The sequence below is a fragment of the Cnephaeus nilssonii genome, assembly GCF_951640355.1.
Source record: "Cnephaeus nilssonii genome assembly, chromosome: 4".
Taxonomy (NCBI): domain Eukaryota; kingdom Metazoa; phylum Chordata; class Mammalia; order Chiroptera; family Vespertilionidae; genus Cnephaeus; species Cnephaeus nilssonii.
In genome coordinates this window covers 53,156,472-53,183,220 of record NC_137075.1, presented here as the reverse complement: position 1 = coordinate 53,183,220, position 26,749 = coordinate 53,156,472, and the positions used below count along the sequence as shown (strand labels likewise).

The 26,749-nt window shown below is 41.6% G+C and overlaps 1 protein-coding gene across 1 annotated transcript in view; it reads right to left on the bottom strand.

The window, feature by feature from the left end:
• Positions 1–219: 219 nt before the first annotated feature.
• Positions 220–26,749, bottom strand: part of SCG3 (secretogranin III) — a 43,819-nt gene continuing 17,289 nt past the window's right edge. Inside the window, exons 9-12 of the mRNA XM_079767642.1 lie at positions 24,761–24,844; positions 23,859–23,990; positions 6,926–7,006; positions 220–1,067 (exon numbers count right to left, since the gene is read on the bottom strand). Of these exons, the coding sequence (XP_079623768.1) occupies positions 949–1,067; positions 6,926–7,006; positions 23,859–23,990; positions 24,761–24,844 (416 nt within the window). The 3' untranslated portion in view covers positions 220–948. The remainder of the gene's footprint in view (positions 1,068–6,925; positions 7,007–23,858; positions 23,991–24,760; positions 24,845–26,749) is intronic.

Here is a 26,749-nt window from a genome sequence, read left to right as displayed (position 1 = left end):
ATCCACTGAGCCAAGCCAGCTAGAGCTATAGTTATCCCTCATAATAAACAAAATCAATGTCTTAAAACTCACTTATAGAAAATATTAAGAGTGGGGGGAAATGGTTAATAAATCCAGAAAATCCTATGCCTGTTTTTCAGGTTCCTTTTTGTGCTATTCAGCCTGATAGAGAACTAGCAGGAAGAGCTGTAAGAAAATAAAAAAGGCAGCCTGGCTAGTGTAGCTCGGAAGTTGATTGTTGACCCATGCACCAGGAGGTCGCCAGTTCGATTCCTGGTCAGGGCACATGCCTAGGTTTTGGGCTTGATCCCCAGTAGAGGGCATGCAGGAGGCAGCTGATCGATCAATCAATGTTGATGTTTCTATCTCTCCCTTTTCCTTCCTCCCTCTTTCAAATCAATAAAAATATATTTAAAATAAGAGAAAGTTAACTATTAAAAAAAAGAAAAGAAAAAAAGCAGGTAGCTTCCTTCACACTATGGAGACTTTGAGGAAACGTGAATTTATTTCAACCAAAAGGGAACTGGTAGTGAAAAGGACATGTTGTAACAGATATGCTATGAGGTGCTTTGGTAACCAGCATGCCTTGAAAACAGAACCCCCACTTCTTCAGGGGGTGCTTATATGTGTGACTCAGTAGGAAAAAGGTTCAGTTCTAAGGTCAGTCCATTACAGGCTTTTCCAAAGCAACCCATCTCTGATTATAAAATGTAAATCTACAAGGAAGTAAGGATTCTATGTACAAAATTTCAGCTTACGTTACTTTTCAGATAGTTTTTATGGCAAGAAAGCTATGTCTTAACCACTTCTAAAAGGTTATCTACTATAAATCCAGCACTTCCTAACACTCCTTGGGTCAAAATAACTTTAATCACAGAATTAGGAGAGTTTTAAGCTATATTATGTCTTCTCAAACAGTGGAAAGAATCCTGGACCATTTTGCCATTTTTACAGGCTGCTGTAAATACGCTTGATGGCATCGGCTTCTTCTTTATCAAGGATGCCTTTCTCCACATACGCTTCCGTTTGTTGGTTGATGAAGTCCTTCATCTTCGAAAGGTCATAATCTGGAAAATATCACGAGGGCATCATGAGAAAGATCAGGAAAGAGCAATCCCATTACAGTGATCACCATTAACCAAGAAGCGTTTTATATACCACCACCACAACCATCCTTGTCTTTCACATCAGAAGGCATTTTAGGTCTTGGCATTTGTGCAGAGCTTTGCAGTTTAAAACCATGCGTATGTGTGTATATTAGCTCATCTGCTCTCCAGCATCACACCTACTAGGTGTTCAGGTCGGGAGTACCACTCTCATCTGACCATGGAGGACACAGGCTTGGAGACCAGGGCTTCACACCTTGACTGTTTGTACCAATTACCTGGGGCTCCTGGGAAGTTGCAGATTTGCATTCAGTAGCTCCAAGGTGGGGCCCCAGAGTCTGCTTTTATTTATTTTTTTAATTTAATTTAAAAAAATTTTCAATTACAGTTGACATTCAATATTGAATTAGTTTCAGATGTACAGCATAGTGGTTAGGCATTAATATAACCTATGAAGTGATCACCCTGATAAGTCTAGTACTCACTTGGCACCATACCTAGTTATTACAATGTTATTGACTATATTCCCTAAGCCGTACATCCCCGTGACTATTTTGAAACTGCCAATTCGTACCTTTTAATTCCCTCACCTTTTTCATCCAGCCACCTAACACCCTTCCATCTGGAAACCATCCATTTGTTCTGTGTATCTACAAGTTTATTTATTTTGATTGTTCTTTTCTTTTTTTCCTTTTTTTGTTTTGGTGAAATAATATGGTATTTGTCTTTCACTGTCTGACCTACTTCACTTAACATAATAACCTCTAGGTCCATCCATATTGGTGCAAATGGTAAGATTTCATTATTTTTTTCAGGCCGAGTAATATTTCATTGTATATATGTATATATGTACCACATTTTCTTTATCCAATTATCTATTGCTGGACACTTAGGTTTTCATTTTTTGGCTATTGTATATGAAATGTCCTTCTTTGTCTCTTAATATAGCCTTTGTTTTAAAATCTATTTTGTCAGATAATCTGAGATAAGTATTGCTACCCCAGCCTTTTTTTTTTTTTTCATTTCTATTTGCATGAAATATCTTTTTCCATCCCTTTACTTTCAGTCTCTGTGTCTTTCAATCTGAAGAGAGTCACTTGTAGGCAGCATATGTAAGGGTCTTGTTTTCTTCTCCATTCAGCCACCCTATGTCTTTTGATTGAAGCATTTAATCCATTTACATTTTAAGTAATTAATGATAGGTGTGGAGTTATGACATTTTATTATTCACATTTTTATCTTTTTTCTTCTTCTTAAGCAAGTCTCTTTAACATTTCTTGAAATGCTGATTCGGTGGTGACGACGAACTCCTTCATGTAACTTATGAAGTGATCACCTTCAGCTCTTCCTGTCCGGGAGCAGATTCTGCATTTTGAACAAGCCGCCAGGATATGCTGATTCTGCTAGTTTAGGACTCACACTTGGGGTAAGAAGATCCTCAAGCTTGAGTTCAAGATCATACAGGTAGTAAAAGTTACGATCAGAACCAGGTGTTTTGACTTTTTGAACTTGTTACACTGCTTAGTCCTTAATGAGGTAACAACCCACTTTCCCATTTTTATTCCAAATTAAGAATTACCTTGATTTTCACACTGAATTGTATGCATGGAGCAAAAAGCCAAACCATAACCTCTTTATGGTTTCTCTGTGCCACTTAAACAAACAAAAACCTATATACACCATCAAGCCACCCACCAAAAACAGATGCCCAAGCAAGGAGGCTACCTGTGGCACCTTTCTGAAAACTTAAAAAGAAAACCACGTCTTCCCTTGATTCTTTAAATATTATATGCTTGTTTAAAAAAAGATAAAATCATGAAAATAAAATTGAAATAACCTGAATTCTATCAATCATAGCTAACCACAGTTGGTATTTTGTTTTATTTCCTTTTAGCTTTTCAAATATATCTATCTCAACCCAGAATTGAGATCACAGTATATATACAAACTTATAACTAGTTCCTCTCACTTAACTTTATACAGTGAGCATTAATATTCTTCAGAAACACCATTGTTAATGGTTAAATGCAATACATCCTATGGAGGCGCCAACATTTATGACACACATCCCTCATGGCTGGGCAGGGCGGTCTTCCATGCCATACAGTACTTGGGAGACCCTCCAGATTGTGAGTTGCTTGAGGCTGAGTTCCTTGAGGACAGTGCCATTCACCTTGGCAGCTGGCAGCCTCTGGACCAGAGCCCTGCCTTCTTTCAATTTGTGAAGAGAAGAGAAAGGAGAGAATGAGGTACAAAACTCACAGCCCCTTTAGCTAGCTTGGGTCCTTTGGGCATCTTTAAGACCCTGCATGAAAAAAAAATCCCCCCCCAAAAGAAAAACCCACAAAAAACAAACAAACCAAAAACTAAGCCTGAAAGACCTCTCTACAAGCACCAGGTGTTGATCATATCGAGATGAGGCTTATTGAGAGCTTGTTTCCACCAAGGAGGGCGTTTACTCCCCACTAGGGCACAGCCTTGAGGGTTAAAGAGAGATCTCTGGGCATTGAGCTCTTTACAACTTCATCTGATCTGCTCTTCACAAAACTCCATGAGGTCAGCATTAGTATTTCCATTTCAGAGGCGGAGAAACAGGACAGAGGAGGTAAGTCACCTGCCCCTGCCCTGGAAGAGTCAGGTTCTGAACCAGGTCAGACTGTAGTCACGGCTTTGACCACTCTGCGGTCTTTAATCGTGAAGGTGAAGCATCTAATTGGTGCAGAACAAACGTTCAGTACGTGCTTGGTTGTTTTTTTTTGTTCTTGTTGTTTGACTTTCCTTTTCTCCCAGGCACAGACTAGAGAACCAAGCTGACCGTACATTTTGTGTGCACCTCGCCTCACTGGCTGATTCCTAGCCCACTCACTGGTTCACATTAATACTCTTCAGACTCGGTTGCAGGATCAACATCTTGAGTGAGACAAAAGGCAGGCTCCCAAGGACAGATGTGAAGAGGTCCAGGTGATTTGAATGGGCAAACGGGAAACCATTGTGCCGGTGTTGAAGTGGAAGAACTGTATCTTCATGACGTCGCTATCACCCCGAGCCGGGAAAGCCAGTCTGGTGCGGAGGGAGGCCGGCAGCTGGTTGCGCGAGTACACAGTCAGTGCCCACCTTGCTCATCTTAAAGGAGGATGTAAAGTTGTTATGCACAAAAGAGAGAGTGCTGTGATTTACAAAGCAAACTTTTTTTTAAAAAAGGCTGCATTCGCTTTTATCATCATCCCCATGGCCACATCACATGGGCCTTTCTCTCCTGGACTTGGGAAGGAGATTCAGGCCCCCCAGCCCCCTGCCAAACAAAGGGCATGAGCAGAAGTTAAGGAAGTCGGACCGTAGCAAGACTCCCTCTCACACAGCTGCAGCCCCTGCATGGCCAGATCCCTGCAGGCTCTGAGAGATGACCCAAGTCTAGCTGAGCATACCTGAAGCAGTGGAGGAAAAGCTCCCTGCTTCTGCCTGCAGGAGGCTGTATTGCATGTCACCTCCCCTCCTGCAGGCAGAAGGGAACGTCAAACTCCACCCTGTCGTTCTGAGTTTGCTGGCAGAGCCTTCCCTATGCAAGCACCAGAGTTCCATGCTTTACTAGGTTGGCTGTTTCTTGAAGTGACAGATTGAATTGCAGGATGTTGCTGGGCATGACCAGGAGTTTGATTCATATGCTCATCAGCGAAAGAAATCACACGAATAGTCCAAATTGTTGGAGCATGTCATTTACATTGGTTTCGGAATGCACTTTGGCCCCTCCGGTATTACACTGATTCTAAGAGAATCATTTTTATTTTCAAGTCTTCGCAGTCACGGATAGCATGCTACACTTTTTCTTCCTTAGTGGTGCATTACACAATGGTGCATTTCCCAAATCAATGACAGATTTGATGAATTACAGTTCATGTGAATTTTAATGGAACTGACAGCCTGGAAATTGGCATTATGTTGAGCCAAATAAAATGAAAATGTGTGAAGACCTGATAACTGTTTCCATCTTGCTCAATTTACGATACCACGGGCTAACAAGGGGCTGAAAACATGTCTTCCTCCTGCTGTGCTCTATCTCAGCAGTTCTCCAGCTTGGCTGCACGGTAGAAAGGGGGGCGGAGGGGGGGGCACACGTTAAAAAATATTGATGCCTGGGTCCTGCCCTTCAAGTTTTTATTTACTGGTGCTCACTGGGCATCAGCATATGTAGAGGCTCTGCATGTGTTTTGAATGCATTATAAGGTTTGAGACGAACCGCTCGTCTCATTTTAAAAGCATCACTTTGCAACTGCTCTGTCTAGACACCTGGGAATCATACGGGACTCCTCTCTCTTGACATAGCTCTCAGGTTTCTCCCTTCTTTATTCCCTCTGCCCTGCCCTGGTTTAAGCCCCATCATTTCTGCTCTTGATCCTTGCCTCCTATCTCTCTCTCTCTAGTTTTCTGGGATATTATTTTTTCAATCTGTAACCACACTACATGCCAGCTAGATTTCTCAGTTCTTAACTGAGTTCTCAGGGCTTAAGTAAGCCCTAACTTAGGTTCTCCTGGCTCAACAAGCCTCCTTTGCCAGGTGGCCAAGCATGTTCCTGACCTGCCCACGTTCCCAGCCCTGTCTGCTAGTCTGCCCCCATAGACACCCAGTGTTCCTGGAAAACTGAATAGCTCCAGTTCCCAGAATGCATCACTCTCTTTTGTCCCTTTATGTCTTGGCACCCAGTGTTCCCTCTGTCTCCATCTCTCCTCACTTACCTTTCCAATGAAGCCTTTTTCTTTTTTAAAAAAATATATTTTTATGATTACAAAGAGTAAGGGAAAGGGAGAGAGAGATAGAAACATCAATGATGAGAGAGAATCATTGATCAGCTGCCTCTTGCACACCCCCTACTGGGGATTGAGCCCACAACCTGGACATGTGCCCTTGACCGGAATCGAACCCAGGACCCTTCAGTCCACAGGCTGACGTTCAATCCACTGAGCCAAACCGGCTAGGGCTCCAGTGAAGCCTTTTTCACGGCCCTTCTTCCCAGTGATCTCTGCCTCTGTGCCCCTTTCTCGCCCTCCTTTGCACCACCATGCGTGTCTGTGATGGCACCCACAGGGCCAGCTGTGCTTTACTGATGCTGTGAGCGACATGGGGGCGGGGGTGCTGCATTTACCGTGCTTCACTTTCCTGGCACTCAGAACAGAGCCCAGTTAGTGCCATGTTTTAAGTGAGTGAGTGGCTGCTTTCGTGACTGCCGAGTGCACCTAACATGTGCTCGGAAAACGCCTCTGTTTAAAATTATCCAAGAAAGGAGTGGGAGTAGACAAGACAAGATTGGCCAAGTGGTGATGGACACATGGAGATTCATTATATTATTCTCTCTAATTTTGTTTGACTTTTTTTTTTTAATTCATTTTTTACAGAGAGGAAGGGAGAGGGATAGAGAGTTAGAAACATCGATGAGAGAGAAACATCGATCAGCTGCCTCCTGCACACTCCCTACTGGGGATGTGCCCGCAACCAAGGTACATGCCCTTGACTGGAATCGAACCTGGGACCCTTGAGTCCACAGGCCGATGATCTATCCACTGACCCAAACCAGTCAGGGCTGTTTGACTTTTGTTTTGTTTTGTTTTGTTTTCATCATAAAATGGAGGGGGGAAAATGCCTTTGTTTGAAAGGCTGGTTTGAAAAATAAGAGAAATGGAGGTTCCCTCTGCCTCCGAGCAGTGCTAGAATCTCTCTGGGCTCTGAAAGGACACGGGGCCTAATTTGATTGTGGGAATGTTTATTTAACAACAGCCCCTGGCAAATGGGTGAAGTTTGCAGTTTATAACCACACTGAAAGCCTCACCTTCTTTATTTCCTTTTGTGTTGTGTTTCTTCAGCCATTCAATATTTTTCCTGATGGCTTCCAAATAGGCTTCTGTTTTCCCTGAAAAGGCAAGAGAAGCATATCAAACACTCACACAATGCCATTGCATCTCTTTTTAAAGACCACATTATGTGTAAAACCATAGACAAAGTATTGGCATTATCGAGCACTTGTGCGGTGGTATCCCTAATGAGGTAGTGTGCATCCCTCTGTGTGTGTGTGTGTTGGGGGGGCGGGGGGAGGGATGTCAAGGAGAGTGGGTGGAGATAAGATTCTAGGAGGCAGGACCAAGCTGGTAAGTGTCAAGAAGCCATTCTCCCCCTACACGAATAACTATAGTTTGATGTTCTGGGAGAGTTTTGATTCAATTCGCTGGGTAGGTGGGTCCCTATAATTCTTAGACTGAGTTGTTTATGGTTACAGATGGTTCTTCTAAACCTAGGAGCCTTGTCAGGTCAAGACCTGCGTCAGAGTGGCAGACATTTAAAAGAATCCATCACTAAGTGATGTTAAGTAAGCCCAAATGTGTGGCTTGTGTAAGCTGTTACGCAAGTCTTCAGCTCAGTTCTGATAGGGAGTATGTAGAAACTCAGATAAAGAGGGCAGTCCAAACCTCATTCAGATAAAGAGGGCAGTCCAAACCTCATTTCAATGTTTGGATGGTGAACCTTATAATTTATTCTAGTAAAACTCCCTTGGATGTAAACCATTTTCTGATGGGCCTCAACCACGGCGGGAGAATACCACACATCACCTGCAGTTTGACGGCGTTGCATTTAAGTGACTTGTTGCTTACAAATCGGTATTATCATCAACTTAGAGATGAGGAAACTAAGGCACCGAGAGGCTGAGTGACTTGGCTGAGGACACACAGGAAATAACAGAGCTGGAATTTGGGTTCTGATCTTGCCAAGTTTCTGTTACCTGCACAATTTTGAAAGATTACACCTGTATTCAGACATGAACACCGATGTATCCTTGTTTTGTCTCAAAGCAATCATCCCCTTAAGCAAGTGAGGTCCCTAATGCTCAGAGTGTCTGTACTAAAAGACAGGGGGGTCTGGAGAGTTCCGGATGGCCTAAGAAAAAAGGCTTTCAAAGTGCAGGGCCTTTGCAAAAGTAATGGAATGCCAAGGCTTAGTGTGGTGACCACCTACTCTGAGCTTCCTTTGAGCCCTATTACCTCTAGTCTACTGCCCAGACTTTTTGAACTACCTGTACTGTGTGCTTTTTATGTGCCAGGGGCTGTGCATTGTGCACCAAAATGCATTATCTCTTTTATTCTTCACAACAACCCTTTGAGGCACTCCTATTTCATCCCCATTTTACAGACAAAGAAACGAAGGCATAGACAGATAAAAGTGATATGCCAAAGATCACTTTTGCAAGGCTAGTAAGTAACTGATCCAGGTTTGAACATGGCTACATCTGACTTCAGACCATGAACAATAACACTGCCTTAAGATTTGACAATGTTCTAAGGATCCAAGATGGTGGCGGAGTAGGTGGATACTTACTCCTCCCAGGCCCAAACTGGAATTACAACTAAAATATAGAGCAATCAACCTGAATAGCCATCTGAAGACTAGTTAAACAGAAGTCTTATAACTAAGGATTTACAGAAGAGGCCACATCGAGACTGGTAGAAAGGCCAGAGACTTGAAAAGGACTGGTGGCTGGTCCTACTTGCACAGGACGGTATCTGAGATCTTGGAGGGATATCTGAGCTGCAAAGGTTCCCCCTGAGAAATGTGGGGTCTCAACCCCAAGGTGGGCTCACTGCCTAGAGCAACAATGCCAGGAAGAGGTGCCCACATAACATCTGACTATGAAAATCAGCAGGGATTCCATCTGCCAGGGAGAGACAAGAGAAACCCAGTCACCTTCGTAAGGAACCAGCACACAAAGTCTTGTTCACAGCCACTCACCCTAGGCTCTGGCAGAGGGAGGGCAGAGCAGACTAGAGTCGTGTGAGGAGAGACTGGGGCTTGTGACTCTGGGGAGAGAGCTGAAGGGACAGCCATCAAGAACCTGTGCTGAGTCACTGTCCCACACCCCAGATACCCCACTCCCTTCCGCGTGGCATCAGCCTGGGGGAATGCAATAGCCCCAGCCCTGGACTCCCTGTCTTTGCACCCTGCAGAGCTCACACCCTGCTGAGGAGTCAGTTCAGGGTAGACTCCGGGTGTCAGTGACTAAGTTATGTGGCTTCAGGGTAGGGGTCATTCCCCCCAACTTTCCTGTGAACCTGATTGGTGCCTTCCCCTCATGGGAGATCAGATATCCCATTCTCCGGGCTCCTGGAAGCCCCACCTTCACAACTCCTGGTGGCTCACCACTGCCTAGGAATGGGGAGAATCTGGGACAGACTAAATTGTGTGGCTCTGGGGTGATACATGTACACAATGGAATACTACTCACTGTAAAAAAAGAAGGAAATATTATCTTTTGCAACAGCTTGGATAGACCTGGAGAGCACTATGCTAAGGGAAATAAGCCAGTCAGAGAGAGATATGTACCATATGATTTACACTTATATGTGGAATCTAATGAACAAAATAAACTAACAAACAAAATAGAAATAGACTCAGAGATACAGAGAGGGAGATTGAGGGGCTGAGTGAAAAAGGTAAAGGGATTAAGCAAAAACAAAACAAAAGAAACCCAAACAAGTCATAACTGACAACAGTATGGTAATTACCAGAGGGAAAGAGAGATGGGGGAGGTAAAACAGGAGGGTAAATGGTGATGGAAGGAAACTTGACTTGTAGTGGTGGACACACAATACAATATGCAGATGATGTGTTGTAGAATTGTATACTTGAAACCTAATAAAATTTTATTAACCAATGTCACCTCAATAAGTTCAATTAAAAAAATGTGACAATGTTCCAAACAGAATAGACTCATAGATACAGAGAACAGACTAATGGTTGACAGAGGGGAGGGGTTTGGGAGACTGGGTGAAAAAGGGGAAGGGATTGAGAAGTACAGATTGGGAGTTATAAACTATGCATGGGGATGTAAAGTACAGTAGGGGAATATAGTCAATAATATTTCAATAACTATCTATGGTGTCAGGTTATTTTAATAACTAACTATGGTGCCAGATGGGTACTGAAAAATATCAGGGGGAACACTTTGTAAAGTATATGGTTGTTTAATGTCATCTGAAACTAATACAAAATAATATTGAATGTCAACTGTAATTGAAAAATATTAAAGAATTAAAAAAGAAAAGCGCAGATGTCCTGTGGGGCACCTATAAGGACCTAATATATATCTGACCTCTGAGTTCTAGGCTGTGGAAAATAAAAAACTACAATGTGGTTAACAAAAAGAAAGAAAAAGATTTAACAATATTCCAATTTCCACTATTGCATTTACCTAAATGACTTCCTGAGATTCTTTTTAAAAAATATATACTTTATTGGTTTTTTACAGAGAGGAAGGGAAAGGGATAGAGAGTTAGAAACATCGATGAGAGAGAAACATCAATCAGCTGCCTCCTGCACACCCCCTACTGGGGATGTGCCCACAACCAAGGTACATGCCCTCGACCGGAATCAAACCTGGGACCCTTCAGTCCGCAGGCAGACACTCTATCCACGGAGCCAAACCAGCCAGGGTGACTTCCTGAGATTCTTTCTTCCTTGTCTCGTAAGCCCACTCCTGCCTCACCACTGGGGCTCCATGTTATCTGGTCCCCAAAGAAACACAGAGAAACTCTTGTTCAAAAAGTGGATACGAGAAGAGATCTGCAATTTTTAGCCCCTATTAGCTTCAGTTGACTGTGTAGGGAGAGCCTTGATTTCAGTGCCTTGTTCTCATGAACGTTAGAGCATGTGAAAGACTCATGTCCCCTTGCTGATATTATTCAATTATAGCACAATGAATATAGAGACTTTCACTGTCTAGTGCCGGTTGGCTGAGAAGGTCAACTGGATTTGGTAACAAAAAAAACACTGTTCTCTATTTCAAATTAATTCAGTTAGAAAAGGCATTTTGAACATGGACTATTTGAAATAGGGAATTCAACATTATCTTTTTAGGTTGCTTTTTGCTCAGGAACCAATCCTATCCTACATAATAAAAAGGTAATATGCAAATTGCATCACTCCGCTACGCCCATGATTGGGCCGGCTGGAGGTGCGGGGGGCGGGACTCAGGGTGGCCGATTGGCTGGCAGTAGGAGCGGGGGGCGGGGACTCGCGAGTCCCCGACCTCCTCTGCTCCCGACGGCCTAAATGGCCGCCGGCGCTGCAGAAGGACCCATGGGGCCGGCAGAAGACGCTGGTGGCGGAATTGCGTGGCTGCTGGCACCAGTTTTTTGCCAGCAGCAGTTTTCCTCTGGCCACCCGCCGATCAGAGCACCTCCCGATCAGAGTTCCTCTCGGGGTGGCTGATCACGCTGGCGGGAGATGCTCTGATCAGCAGGTGGCCAGAGGAAAACTGCTGCTGGCGGAAAACTGGTGCCAGCAGCCAGGTGAAGGAAAGTCTATTGCACGAAACTTCGTGCAACGGGCTTCTAGTATAATAATAAAGAGGTAATATGCAAATTGACCATCACTCCAACACACAAGATGGCTGCCCCCATGTGGACACAAGATGGCCTGCAGGGGAGGGCAGTTGGGGGCAACCAGGCCTGCAGTGGAAGGTAGTTGGGGGTGACCAGGCCAGCAAGGGAGGACAGTTGGGGGTGACCAGGCCAGCAGGGGAGGGCAGCTGGGGGTGACCAGGCCAGCAGGGAGGGCAGTTGGGGGTGACCAGGCCAGCAAGGGAGGACAGTTGGGGGTGACCAGGCCAGCAGGGGAGGGCATTTGGGGGTGACCAGGCCTGCAGGGGAGGGCATTTGGGGGTGACCAGGCCAGCAAGGGAGGACAGTTGGGGGTGACCAGGCCAGCAGGGGAGGGCATTTGGGGGTGACCAGGCCTGCAGGGGAGGGCATTTGGGGGTGACCAGGCCAGCAGGGAGGGCAGTTGGGGGTGACCAGGCCAGCAGGGGAGGGCATTTGGGGGTGACCAGGCCTGCAGGGGAGGGCATTTGGGGGTGACCAGGCCAGCAGGGAGGGCAGTTGGGGGTGACCAGGCCTGTAGGGGAGGGCAGTTAGGGGCAATTGGAATGGCAGGCGAGCAGTTAGGCGTCGATCAGGCTGGCAGGGGCGTGGTTAGGGAGTGATCAGGCTGGCAGTCCTGGGTTGTGAGAGGGCAGTCGGACATCCCTCGAGGGGTCCCAGATTGGAGAGGGTGCAGGCTGGGCTGAGGGACATACACTCACACCCCCGTGCATGAATTTCGTGCACCGGGCCTCTAGTTACCTATATAAAAATGATGTTGAGTTTATGAAATGCATGGAAAGTAATTTAATTCACTATATTGACATTAACAGAGAGCGAGTTTACTGCAGCTTAAAGAAATCTAGACTGCAATCCATTAAAAAACGACTATCTTGTGGATTAGAATATAATTAGGAGGTTTCTCTAATTTAACCTTTTGCACTCAGATGTTGAGTGTGACTCGACACGGTTAGCATTGGTAGCAGCTCGAGAAAAAAGCAAGCGAGTGCAAAGGGTTAATAGAACCCCCCATTACCCTCCCTTTTCTGCTTTATTTTTATCCATAGCACATCACTTTCTACAATATCATATAATTTATTTAAGTTTATTGTTTGTCTTCCTCCCTTAGAAATAGTTCTTGTTTGCTGATGTACTCCCATGCCTAGAATAAAGCCTGACTCTCAATAAATATTAGTGGAATGGTGAGTGGATAAAAGCTCTTCATATAGTAGCCAAATTATAGTCAGAAAATTGCTTGGTGAGCATGGAATCAAAACTAAATACAATTTTAAAAATATAAATGGTATTTATAGTCTTTTCTTTTTTACAAAAAAATAAACTTTATTTGAAAGACTTGAAATTTAATGAATTCTGAATTTAAATGATGGTTATATCAGAAACATTTTTAAATACCTACGAATGTGCTAAACAAACTATATCCATATGTCCTTTAATCTTCACAGAGCTCTAGGAAATAAACATTATTATTCCCATTTTACTCATGAGGGAACTAAGGCTCAGAGAGGTTAGGTGACATGCCTGTGGAGACACAGCTGAGTAAGCATCAGAGCCTCGTCTTGAACTGGAATGAACTGAGTGGAGTTTGGTAAAATCCACCTTTTAGGCCAATAAGGCGTGGTTCTCAGACTTAGCTGCACATTAAAATCACTTTGGTGAACTTTCAAAAATCCCGATGCGCAGGTCCTTCCTTCCCTATCCCAATTAAGTCAGAACATCTGGGGGTAGGGACCAAGCATCATGTTTTTTGTTTTTCCTTTTACTAACTATGCTTAGGTGATTCCAATGTGGGGTAAAGTTTGGAAACCACGGCCACCGGGACTGGACCTCCACACATTCACAGGAGCACGGTAATGACGGGAATGCAATCAGCTGTTGCTCTGCTCGTGGAGAGAAGCAGCTGGTTCCTATTTACATATTCTCTTCCGGGAGCCGTAAGCAAATCTTTTATTTACACAGTGTGCACTGAAAGCCCATGAGAGTCCACTTTGGAAAGTTGGACTGTTTTTTTTTTTTTTTTTTTCAAATTGATTTCAGCTTCCTGTGGAAAAAAATAGCTCATGGCTGAGGTAATATGGCACAAGCCTGAAAACATATGCTGGAGCAGATGGGAAGAGGGCCAGAGTCAAGAGGCAACCCCGCTTTTCTGGCTGTTCTGGTTTTCAGCACTGCAAAAGAAATATCCTTTTTTATACATGAATTTGTCCCGACCCTGCTATGCTATCCTGATCTGCACCCCCTCAGAAAATTGTAGAAATCAATAGAGTTAACCTATTGAAGACTGAATGTACTAAAGATACTAGATCTTTTAAAAGAGTGTATATGAAAATTAAGTTTAATAGATGATGCTTAAAATTCTTATAGGAAAGATGATATGATTACAGTTTTGAACTGCATTAAGCAAAGCAACTAGTACTGGTATTATGGATGTCAACATGGGCCCCAAAACCATTCAATTCAAGGATTTCTGCACAATGATGGCATTTCATATGCCCCACATATGCAGCATGGAATACTGGGATGAGCACTGAATGGGGTCAGGGGCCGTGAGTTCAAGGCCCAGCTCTGCCAGTCTTGGGCTATGAGATCGTGGGCGAGTCACTTCATCTTCTGGGCCTTGGCTTACTTATTTGTAAATTAAGGGGTAAATCCTAAAAAGATTATTCATGATTTCTAAATATGGGAAGAAATTCTCCTGTTCTATCCTTGAAAAACCTGTGTTGGTGGTAGGTCTCTGTGCTTGTGCTTAGCTCTGAGCGCTCTTGCTGACTCACAGGGGAGAAGACAGGACTCGCTATTTTCTGGACATTTCTAGAAGAATGCCTTGGGGCTTGAATAAAGGCATGACTTTTCTCCTCTTATGTTGCTTTAAAAATAAAAACATCCACATGAGTTAGTTAATTTATCAATTTATTAAGTAGGTTACCTTCTCTTTCTGTCTTCTGTAAAGATATGGAAATGATAGGATATTTAAGTGAAAGGTATATTAGAGATCACTTTTTAAACTCAATTTCATTATCTGGCCATAAACTTGATAAATGAGAGCACTGGAATGAATTTCTGGGTATTATAATGTTTATCTCATCCCCTGGATGATTAAAAAAAAATTCAGTGACTCATAAAGCAGAAGTGAATGAGTAAACATAGAACTGGCAAAAGAGAGTATACTTAGATCATGGAATAAAGTTTCAAAATACTTTTTTTTTGGTCTCCAGAGAGTGATTTACTTGAAACATTAAGCAACTTTATAGGTATGGAAAAATTAGAATAAATTCTATTTCATTGTCATATCCTTAAATTTAGGAATAATTATTGAATCATTCAAATACCTGCACTAATTAGAAATCAATATTTTAAAATAGTATTCTTAATGTGAGTCCTGTAGAAAGCAAGAGTTTAAATAATTTAACTAAACAATATTCAAAAGTGAATGTGTCATATTTCATCATTGAATTATTTTACATTGTCTGCCTGAAATAAGATTCATGTAAACATGCTCAGTAAGTTGAAGAGTGATACAAATGTAGGTAAACTATTATTATTATTATTATTATTATTATTATTATTATTATTCCTATTTCCCAATGACCCAACATATGCTTGATATAGTTAATAAATATTTGCTGTCTCATCTCACATTGCAAGACTAAAAACAGTCTCCCTATAGGCATTCCTGCCAATGTGTCTGGCTTATAATTAATTCCTAAAATGGTTTTAGCTGGGCCATTACCTCATCCCTTGCTCTGCTCTGTAATGTCCTCCAACTTTCTCTCTGAAGGGAGCCTGTTCTACACACTCCTGATTCATCAATAAGGATGTGGCTTGTGTTACACTTGCCCACACACGGGTTAAGAACTACTCTCAGGTCATTTCAAAGCTTGTTTGCGTCCTCAGAGTCAAACATAGGTTCTTATATTCCAGGGTGGGGAACCATTTTTCTGCCAAGGGCTATTTTTATATTTATAACATCATTCTGGGGCCATATAAAATTATCAACTTAAAATTAACCTGCTATATTTGGTCAAACATTTAATTAACTTACCCCTAAAGCCTTGACAGGGCTGGACCAAATGATTTCTCTCTTGGGCCTTATATGGCCCGAGGGCTGGATGTTCCCCATCCCTGTTATTCCTTCTGTAACTACTTCCTGAACACAATGCCAGGCAGGCCATCGGAATTAATGTTTATTTGTTGCTGAATAAATGTCTCAGAAAACCCAGTCAACCCTACCTCCACCCATATGGATGCTTTTATCAAGTGTTTCCTCAGTGGGTTTAATAACAGAGAAGCAAAACATCTTTTGAAAAAGTGCAAATAAAGCAACTGTGAATACAAAGGTATATATCATAATATGTCCTTTGGGGGTTTAATTACTTTTTTTCCCCCCCCCAAGAAATGTTTGCCTTTGGCTTACAGCTCAGTCTGGTATTTTCTAAACAGTGCTGGAATCACTTTTTCTTATCCCAGAGTAATAGGGATGATAAGATAGATGAACCTTAAGGACATTATGCTCACTAAAGTAAGCCAATCACAAAAGAACAAATACTGTATGATTCTACTTATATGAGGTACTTAAATTAGTCAAATCCAGAGACAGAAAGTAGAATGGTTGCCAGGGGCTGGGGAGGAAGGGGGACATGAGTAGAGTTTCAGTTTTGCCTGAAAAGAGTTCTGAAAATGAATGGTGATGGCAGCACAATAATATGAATATACTTTATGCCACTGAACTGTACATTTAAAAATGGTTAAGATGGTTCAGTTGGTTGGAGCGATGTCCTGTACACCAAAAGGTCATGGGTTTGACTCCCAGTCAGGGCACATACCTAGGTTGTGGGTTCCATCCCCCAGTTGGGGCACATATGAGAGGCAACCAATTGATGTCTTTTTCTCTCCACCTTCCCCTCTCTCTAAAGTCAATAAAAGCACATCCTCAGTGAGGATTAAATAAGAATTACTTAAATAAAAAGGTTAAGATGGTAAATTTTATAATAATAATAATATATATATATATATATATATATATATATATATATATATATATATTTTTTTTTTTTTTTTTACCACAATTTCCAAAAATATATATTAAATAAAAGTTTATCACTGATCCAAAGTGGGTCTAGGGTTGAGTAGAAGTATCAAGACAGCATGATTGGTCTACAGAGTCAGCAAACATGGTATGTCCCTCACCAATTCCCCTGTCCACTGCCCACAATTAATGATTATTAATTAATAATTCCAATATTCTTTCCTTCTGAGCCCAGATGCAGCATCATAACCTTTCTTAACACAGGGCACTAACAAACAATTAGACTTAATATGTCAGCTATGTCAACATAGGAGAAAATTGTGACTGTCACGAAATCCATACCAGAGAAAGGAAGGGTTCAATAATATAAAACTTCATAAGATAGGAAAAATCAACATGAACTTGATATATTAAGAAAAAATTTCTTTTTCAGCCCTGTCTCAAAAAAGTTCCAAAAATAACTGAAAAAGCAGTACCTTTGGCCACCACCACCACTCATTTGAACCAACATAACGCAGTTCAGGTCTCTATAAAGAACCCGAGCCCAGCCGGTGTGGCTCAGTGGTTGAGTGTCGACCTATGAACCAGGAGGTCACAGTTCGATTCCTGGTCAGGGCACATGCATGGGTTGTGGGCTCGATCCCCAATATATATATTTTAAAAAAGAACCAGAACTCTTTGAAAAAGAATTGATTTGAAGTCTTGGGACAGGGAAATTCAGAGTGGGTCTAGAATATCCTATTGCTGCAGAGAGCAAAGATGCTTTTAAAAACCACTGGTCAGTGCTAGAAAGACAAAAGACAAAGTTGCGGGGAGGCTCCTATTGTCCAAGTTATAACCATGGAAGCATAAAGTCATCATCATCATCATCTAGAACAACATACATAAAAAGTTACTATAATGTCAGAGGTAGTAGTAATATATAAGAGAAATAGTAATTTTATGGTTTTTATTAAGCTACAAGGTATTAACTACATAGCTCATTTGTTTCTTTTTTACTTAATACATTGACACTTGTTAAGCATGGATCTATCAAGTATGAATGTGCACTTGTTTCTATCCATACTAGAGGCCCAGTGCATGAATTTGTGCACGGGTGGGGGCCGATTGGGCCAGGCTGGCCGGGGGGCAGAGGATGTGGGAGGTTGGCCAGCTGCCCCCCCCATTGGTGTGTGTGTGTGTGTGGGTGATTGGGGGCAGGGCCAGCCAGGGGGAGGGGCCGCGGGCGGTTGGCCAGCCGACCCTGACCCCTGGTCGAACTCCTGGTTGAACTCCCAGTGGAGGGGACAATTTTCATATTAGCCTTTTATTATCCTATATAATAAAGGGGTAATATGCAAACAAACCAAATGGCAGAACAACCGAACAACCAATCAAAGCATAATATGCTAATGATATGCTAAGGCTGCTCAACTGCTTGCTATGACATGCACTGACCACCAGGGGCAGATGCTATGACTGGTAGGTTAGCTTGCTACTGGGATCCAGCCGATTGGGACTGAGCGAGATGGGCCGGACATGCCCTGGAGCCCTCCCGCGGTTCCTCCCCGGCCCAATCGTGCACCTGTGGGGTCCCTCAGCCTGGCCTGCACCCTCTTGCAATCCGGGACCCCTCAGGGGATGTTGGAGAGCCGGTTTCAGCCTGATCCTGCAGGCCACTTCCCTTGGGAGGGCACCAGATGCAGGGCTAATAGTTGGTGAGCGCTGTTGTGGCAGCATGAGCCTCTCCCAATCGGGACTGATTGGGCACGAGTCCGTAGCAGGCACAGTGGGGCTGGGATGAGCAGAAGCAGCAGGTAGGAGCTGCAGGTGGTGTTAAACTGCAGGTTTCAGCCTGATCTCTGCACGCCACCCAGAGGGACCCCACCCGTGTACGAATTTGTGCACCAGGTCTCTAGTATAGGATAAGCAGGAGAGATTGGGAACTGTCAGTGGGCCAAACAGTTGCTTCAAAATTAAAAGGTATACTGTGAACACAATAGACTCTGTGACCTCATATCATACTATAGCAAGGAATAAGCAAAATCCATCATTTCATTGCCATTAATGATTATATATAATAAACAATGAAAAGAGAACCCAATGGTGTGTTTTCAGATGATAAATTAGCTGAATGTCATGCCCACTCCCCTAGAGAGCAAGGTGACCCACTCCCTCAGCTCTCAGGGGAAATAACCTCTGATGATACTAATGAGACACTGATAAAACATAAGTAAAGTCCCAATTATACCAAAGAGGTCAACATATCATAGTGACAGAAAAATAGGCTTATGCCATCTGTTCACAATTTCTGGTAAACAGCATTGAAGTTCAGAAAAAGAATATCTGTCTGAGAGACAGGGTTGTGAATTTTCCATGTTCTAACTAGCACACTTTGTAATAAATGGGGCTTGAACCCCTGACTATGCAACCAGATCCTATATCCTGACTGAAATCAAAGAGTAATAACTTAGAACTTAGAGCCTCATAGGATCTTTTTCTTTCAGGATATGGTAAAGTTTCTAAAATTCTAGGAAGATATAAATTTTATGTCACATAGACTTACTAAGGCAGAGTAAAACCCAGACTCCAAGAATGTGTAAGAATAAAGATAAAAACATAAGTTGTGTAATTCTTGAACTAGTTTAATGTGTTTTTTTGCTTTTTAAGGTATTTAGCTTATTTTTAAAAATTTGATATATTTGATTTATGATTTTTAATCAAGTCTTTAAGAGTATTTGTCACGTTGCAATCACTATAAACAGTTAAGAAAATTTGCTTTGTCAAGTCCATAAATTTTGTTGCTTTTGTTGAATAAGTAGTATGTGACTATGAGAAGAGTCTCAATAATTACATTTAAAGAAATATTGCTTAATAGATTCCCAAGATTATAAATTGGACATTAAACAATACACAAATGGTCACAAGTATTCCTCCCCAAGCACAAAAGTCCATTGGACACTAAAAACCATAAAAAAACGACAAGTCTTACAAGTTCAAGAAGATTGAAATCATATCAAGCATCCTCTCAGATCACAGTGGAATGAAATTAGAAATCAACTACAGTAAAAACACACAAAACCATTCAAACACATAGAGGCTAAATAGCATGTTATTAAACAATGAATGGGTTACCAACAAGATCAAGAAAGAAATAAAAAAAAATTCCTGGAAACAAATGAAAATGAACACTCAACAACTCAAAATCTCTAGAACACAGCAAAAGCAGTCCTCAGAGGGAAGTTCATAGCACACAGGCATACCTCAAGAAAACAAGAAAAATCAGCAATAAATTATTTAACCCTACAACTTAAAGAACTAGAAAGAGAACAACAAGAAAAGCCCAGAGTAAATAGAAGGAAAGAAATAAAGATTAGAGCAGAAATAAATAACATAGAGACTAAAAAATCCCCCCAAAAAATCAATGAAACCAAGAGCTGGTTCTCTGAAAGGATAAACAAAATTGATAAACCATTAGCCAGACTCATCAAGAAACAAAGAGAGAGGACCCAAATAAATAAAATCAGAAATGAAAGAGGAGAAGTAACCACTGACACCACAGAAATACAAAGGACTGTAAGAAAATACTATGAACAACTATATGCCAACAAGCTGGACAATGTGGATGAAATAGAAAAATTCCTAGAAAAATATAAACTCCCAAAACTGAATGAAGAGGATTCAGAAAACCTGAATAGGTCAATAACAACTGATGAAATAGAAGCAGTATTAAAAAAAAACCCTCCCAGCAAACAAAAGCCCAGGTCTGGATGGCTTCACAGGGGAGTTTTTCCAAACATTCAAAGAAGAACTAACACCTAGGTATACTTCTCAAACTATTTCAAAAAATCCAAGAGGAAGGAACACTACCAAACTCTTTTTATGAGGCCAGCATTATCCTAATTCCAAAACCAGATAAAGACACTACAAAGAAAGAGAATTACAGGCCAATATCCCTGATGAACATAGATGCTAAAATCCTCAACAAAATATTAGCAAATCATATCCAGCAATATATTAAAAAGATCATACACCATGATCAAGTGGGACTTATTCCAGGGATGCAAGGCTGGTACAATATCTGCAAATCAATAAATGTGATACATCACATAAACAAATTGAAAGACAAAAATCACATGATCATATGAACAGATGCAGGAAAAGCATTTGACAAAATCCAACACCCATTTTTTATAAAAACCTCTCAGCAAAGTGGGAATAGAGGGAGCATATCTCAATATGATAAAGACCATATATGACAAACCTACAGCCAACATCATACTCAATGGGCAAAAATGAAAACCATTTCACCTAAGAACAGGAACAAGACAGGGATGCCCACTTTCACCACTCCTGTTCGACATAGTACTGGAAGTGCTAGCCATAGTGATCAGACAAGAAGAAGAAATAAAAGGCATCCAAATTGGAAAAGAAGTAAAACTGTCATTATTCGCAGATGACATAGTATTGTACATAGAAAACCCTAAAGACTCCATCAAAAAACTACTAGACTTAGTAAATGAATTTGTCAATGTAGCAGGATACAAAATTAACACCCAGAAATCTATGGCTTTTTTATATACCAACTAGAGGCCCGGTGCACAAATTCGTGCATGGGTGGGGTCCTTGGGGTGGCCTGCAGAGATTGGGCCTCAGCTTGTCCCCCAGCCTTGCAGCCCCACAGCCCCGCCTGGCACCCTGCCTTGGCCTGGTGCCACCCCCTCACCTGTTCCACCATCCTGCTTGCCAGGCAATCGATCGGGACTGGGCGCCCCCACCCAGTTCCCTCAGCACCTGGGAGCCAGGTGGCGGCCCAGCCCACCACTGCTGGTCGCTGTCTGTGGGGTGATTGGTGGGGCGATCGGGCCCCCATTCGCACTTGCCTTGGCCTGGCGCCACCCCCTCACCTGCTCCATCATCCCACCGCGATCCTGCTCATCAGGGCTGGCCATGCCTCCACTGCCGCCTGCTGCCAGCGCCATGTCACTCCCTGGTGGTCAGCGCATGACATAGCGAGTGGTCAAACGACCGCCAGAGGGGACAATTTACATATTAGGCTTTTATTAAATAGGATAATGAACTCACAGAAAGAGAAACTAAAAAAAACCCAACCAATCCCATTTACCATTGCAACAACATAAAAATAAGATACCTAGGAATAAACTTGACTAAGGAGGTAAAAGACCTGTATTTGGGAAACTATAGGACGTTGAAAAAGAAGATAGAGGAAGACATAAACAAATGTTCATGGATTGGTAGACTCAACATCATTAAAATGTCTATACTACCCTAAGCAATCTGTAGATTCAATGCAATCCCCAGTAAGATACCAACAGCATATTTCACAGACCTAGAACAAACTCTCCAAAAATTTATATGGAATAAAAAAAGACCCCGAATAGCCTTAGCAATCCTGAGAAAGAACAAAGTCGGCGGGATCACAATACCAGATATCAAGCTATATTATAAAGCCACTGTTCTCAAAACTGCCTGGTACTGGCACAAGAACAGACATATAGACCAATGGAACAGAACAGAGAACCCAGAAATCGACCCAACCCATTATGCTCAATTAATATTTGACAAAGGAGGCAAGAGCATACAATGGAGTCAAGACAGTCTCTTCAATAAATGGTGTTAAGAAAATTGGACAGATACATGCAAAAAACTGAAACTAGACCACCAGTTTACACAATACACAAAAATAAACTCAAAATGGATAAAGGACTGAAACGTAAGATGGGAAACCATAAAAATCTTAGAAGAATCCATAGGCAGCAAAATATAAGACATATGTTGTAGCAATATCTTTACTGATTCAGCTCCTAGGGCAATGGAAACTAAGGAGAAAATAAACAAATGGCACTACATCAAAATAAAAAGCTTCTGCACAGCAAAAGAAACCATCAACAAAACAATAAGAAAGCCCACTGCATGGGAGAACATATTTGCCAATGCTATTTCAGATAAGGGTTTAATCTCCAAAATTTATAGAGAACTCATACAACTTAACAAAAGGAAGATAAATGATCCAATAAAAAAAATGGTCAAAGGACCTAAATAGACACTTTTCGAAAGAGGACATACAGAAGGCCCAGAGACATATGAAAACATGTTCAAAGTCACTAATCATCCGAAAGATGTAAATCAAAACAACAATGAGATACCATCTCACACCTGTCAGAATGGCTATCGTCAACAAATCAACAAACGACAAGTGCTGGCGAGGATATGGAGAAAATGGAACCCTCCTGCACTGCTGGTGGGAATGCAGACTGGTGCAGCCACTGTGGAGAACAGTATAGAGCAGTGATGGGCAACCTTTTGAGCTTGGTGTGTCAAACTTCCCCAAAAAACTGAGCATAACTCGGGTAGTGTGTCACTTTGAGGAAAAAACTAACTCCAAGACTCTAGTCACAAATGTTTCATCCTCAGGAGCAGCAAATGGTTCATCCTCGGCATACGGCCGCGTGTCATCAGAAATGGCTACGCGTGTCAGTGCTGACCCGCGTGTCATAGGTTCGCCATCACTGGTATAGAGTTTCCTCAAAAAGTTAAAAATGGAACTCCCATTTGACCCAGTAATCCCACTTCTAGGACTATATCCTGAGAAATCAGAAACACCAATCAGAAAGGATATATGCACCCCTATGTTCATAGCAGCACAATTTACAATAGCTAAGATTTGGAAACAGCCTAAGTGCCCATCAGCAGATGAGTGGATTAAAAAACAGTGGTACATCTACACAATGGAATATTACACTGCTGTAAAAAAGAAGGAACTCTTACCATTTGCAACAGCATGGATGGATCTAAAGAGCATTATGCTAAACAAAATAAGCCAGTTAGAGAAAGATACTGGTAAATATCACATGATCTCACTCATAAACTGATGAACAAAAATAAAGCCAGAGACATAGAAGCATCAAATAGACCATCCAACCTAAGAGGGAAGGCAGGGGAATGGTGGGGTGTAAGAGATCAACCAAAGGACTTGTATGCATGCATATGAGCATAACCAATGGACACAGACAGTAGGGGGATGAGGGCATGTGCTGAGGGGTGGGAGTGGGCGGGGAGAGGACAATGAGGGGAAAAGGAGACATATGTAATACTTTAAACTAAAAAGAATTTAAATTTTAAAAAAAGACCATCAAAAAGATAAAACCAATTTGCAATCCCAGGACACTCAAGAACATTAGAAGAAATGATTGCTCAATAATTATTCTTATTTGGTGGGACTTGACTTATGGATCACCCTTCCAGGTGTGTTGAACATTTTTGCTTCCCCAATTTCATTGCCAACCTAGAGCTGTTCCATACCAATTCCATACCTTTTGGCTCATCTGTTTTTCCTCTGGGGTTATCATCTTTTGTGGAATCCTTCAAGGTTCCATATTCCTTTTCCATCTTAGCTGCTTCTTCCTTGGTACTGTCTGTTTCTTCATGACTCTTCATTGATGGTGCTGTATGTAATCAGATTGTGCACTGTTGTTATAACCCTATTCCCTATCCATTAATTAACTCCTAATGTAGAAATAAACTATTGAAAAAGTACAGTTTGAGTTTAGGTCTTTTTTTTTTTTTTTTTTTTTTTTAGCTAAAAGAGATCTTAGTGGTTATCTACTCCATCTCCCTCCTCCTATTTCACAGAGGGGGAAACTGAGGCCCAGAGAAGGGAGAGATATGCCACGGTCACCCACTGAGCTAGCAGAAGAGCTGGGCCAACCTGTCAGCTTTCTGGATTTTGGTTTAATGTTCTTTCTCTTCTGCCATACTGTGTCATTAGAGCCATGGATTATTTTGCTTACTTTAATTAATGTAGGCAATTAAGTGGGATATGTCACGTCCCAACGTAAATTTGAGTCTTGATTCAAAATGCAAATAAGTCTGTAGTTGCCCAATCTCTACTTTGTTGTATATTTGAAGAACAGCTTATTACTCAGAATAGCACCTAAGAATTCGAGACTATGGCAGTTGTTTGGGCCCTGACCACCTCCTAAGAATCTTAAGTAAAGGTGTACATTGATTTTCAGTGCTTCTTGGGATCAGATTTCTGTGCTGAGGCTGGCCACAAAATAACCAAGGTTGTAGCTCTTTAATCCTATGGTTGGATTTCAGATTTTAAAACTTTAAAAAATCTATAATTCTTTATTAATGCTTACTGAAGCTCATTATTTATAATTCAAAAGGGTTGTTGTGCTAAAAGCTAGAAAAATTGTTAAATAAATCATACCTGAGAAAAGCTTGCTTTTGTTGTCAGTAACATTTTTTTCTAGCTTGTTCTTGGTCTGAAGAGCAATTGTTTCATCCAAGTTTTCTTGAGGGAGGAGGGGAAAAATATAATTTTATTTCCTGAAAGATATTATCAAACTTCTACTAACAATGTTCAAATTTCACCAAAAATATCACAATAGGAATTTCATGATATTAACACTGCTAGAAAGATGATTTGACATGGATTTATTGCTAGACTCTCAGGATAATAAAGAATACTATCTGAGATCCCAGGTTCAGCCTCTTACTCAATTAATTGCAGAAGTTCCTTCCATATTTTTATGGCCACTGCTAGAACATATAGGGTTGAAACCTATAATGAACACCGTGGTTTTGGCCTACTCAATACCTTCTGGTAACTACACCTTCGTTTTCCTTTGGAGAACCCACACCTCTCCCACTCTCAGCACATTTGGCTCAAGGTCTTCCACCCCCTGGACTACAGTGATTGGTTCAAGGAGAACATGAGTCAAGCCAGGCCAATTAGATTCAGTGCTAGAACCATTGGGAGAAAGAGGTTCTCTTCCCACTGGGATTGTTGTTCTGTGAGGATGTGAGATTGGAGCTGTGCTAGCCATCTTGTTCTTATAAAGGAACCACTTGTTTAAAATGAAAACATGGAAAATCAGAGCTGTGAGATGGGGAGTAATAGACTCCTCCTTACACTATTGGTAGACTTCACAAACATGAAGCCAGACCACCTCTAACCCTGGACTTTTCAGTTTCATGAGGCAATTAAATTTTCTTTTCATTTAAGCCAAAGAGTTGGATTTCCATCATTTAGGATCCTCATTAATTCATGAGACAGCTAGTTCTATTGTTAGGTAGTCATAAGGGTGAGAATTGCCCTATTCTTATCAAGATGAAATCTTATCCTTGTCTTTGTCCTAACTATGCCCTTTGGAGTAACATCACATAGATGTTACTAGACATGAATCTAGACTGTAACCAGCTCAAGGTAGACAATGCATTAGAATCTACATTCTGTATTCAGTTATTCCACCAGCCACATATCCTATCTCACTAATAGGGCAGGCCATTTTTGCTATTTGCAAACAAACATTTCTTTGCAATTAATCTATAAAGAATCAATTATTACTTTATATTATTCCTCTCCAAGTAACTCTCCCTTCCATTCTACCCCATGCCTAATAATGTATTCGCAAAGATATATGCACCCCTATGTTCATTGCAGCATTATTCACAGTGGCTAAGACATTGAAACAACCAAAGTGCCCTGTGATAGAGGACTGGATAAAGAAGATGTGGTACATACACACAATTGAATATTACTCAGCCATAAGAAAGGATAAAGTAGCACCATTTGCAACAACATGGATGGACCTTGAGAACATTGTGCTAAGTAAAATAAGTCAGTCAGAAAAAGCTAAGAACTATATGATTTCACTCATAAAACTGATATAAACTGAAACTCATGAACACAAACAGCAGTGTGGTGGTTGCCAGAGGGAAGGGGGTAGGGGGAGAAGGGGGTCTTAATATAAGGTGACAGTAGAAGATTTGACTTTGGGTGGTGGGCACATGGTGCAATATACAGATCTTGTAACAAAGAAACCCATACCTGAAACTGATATGTTCATGTTGACCAATGTCACCCCAATCAGTTTAACAAATAAATAAATTTTGTTTAATTTTAATTACTTTTCATTTTTTTTTATTTTTATTATTTTTAAATATATTTTTATTGATTTCATAGAGGAATGGAGAGGGAGAGAGAAACATCAATGATGAGAGAGAGTCATTGATTGGCTGCTTCCTGCAGGCCCCACACTGGGGATCAAGCCCACAACCTAGGCATGTGCCCTGACCGGGAATCGAACCGTGACCTCCTGGTTCATAAGTCAACACTCAACCACTGAGCCATGCCGGCTGGGCTTGATTACTTTCCATTTTAATAGCAACATGTGGTTAATGGCTACCATATTGG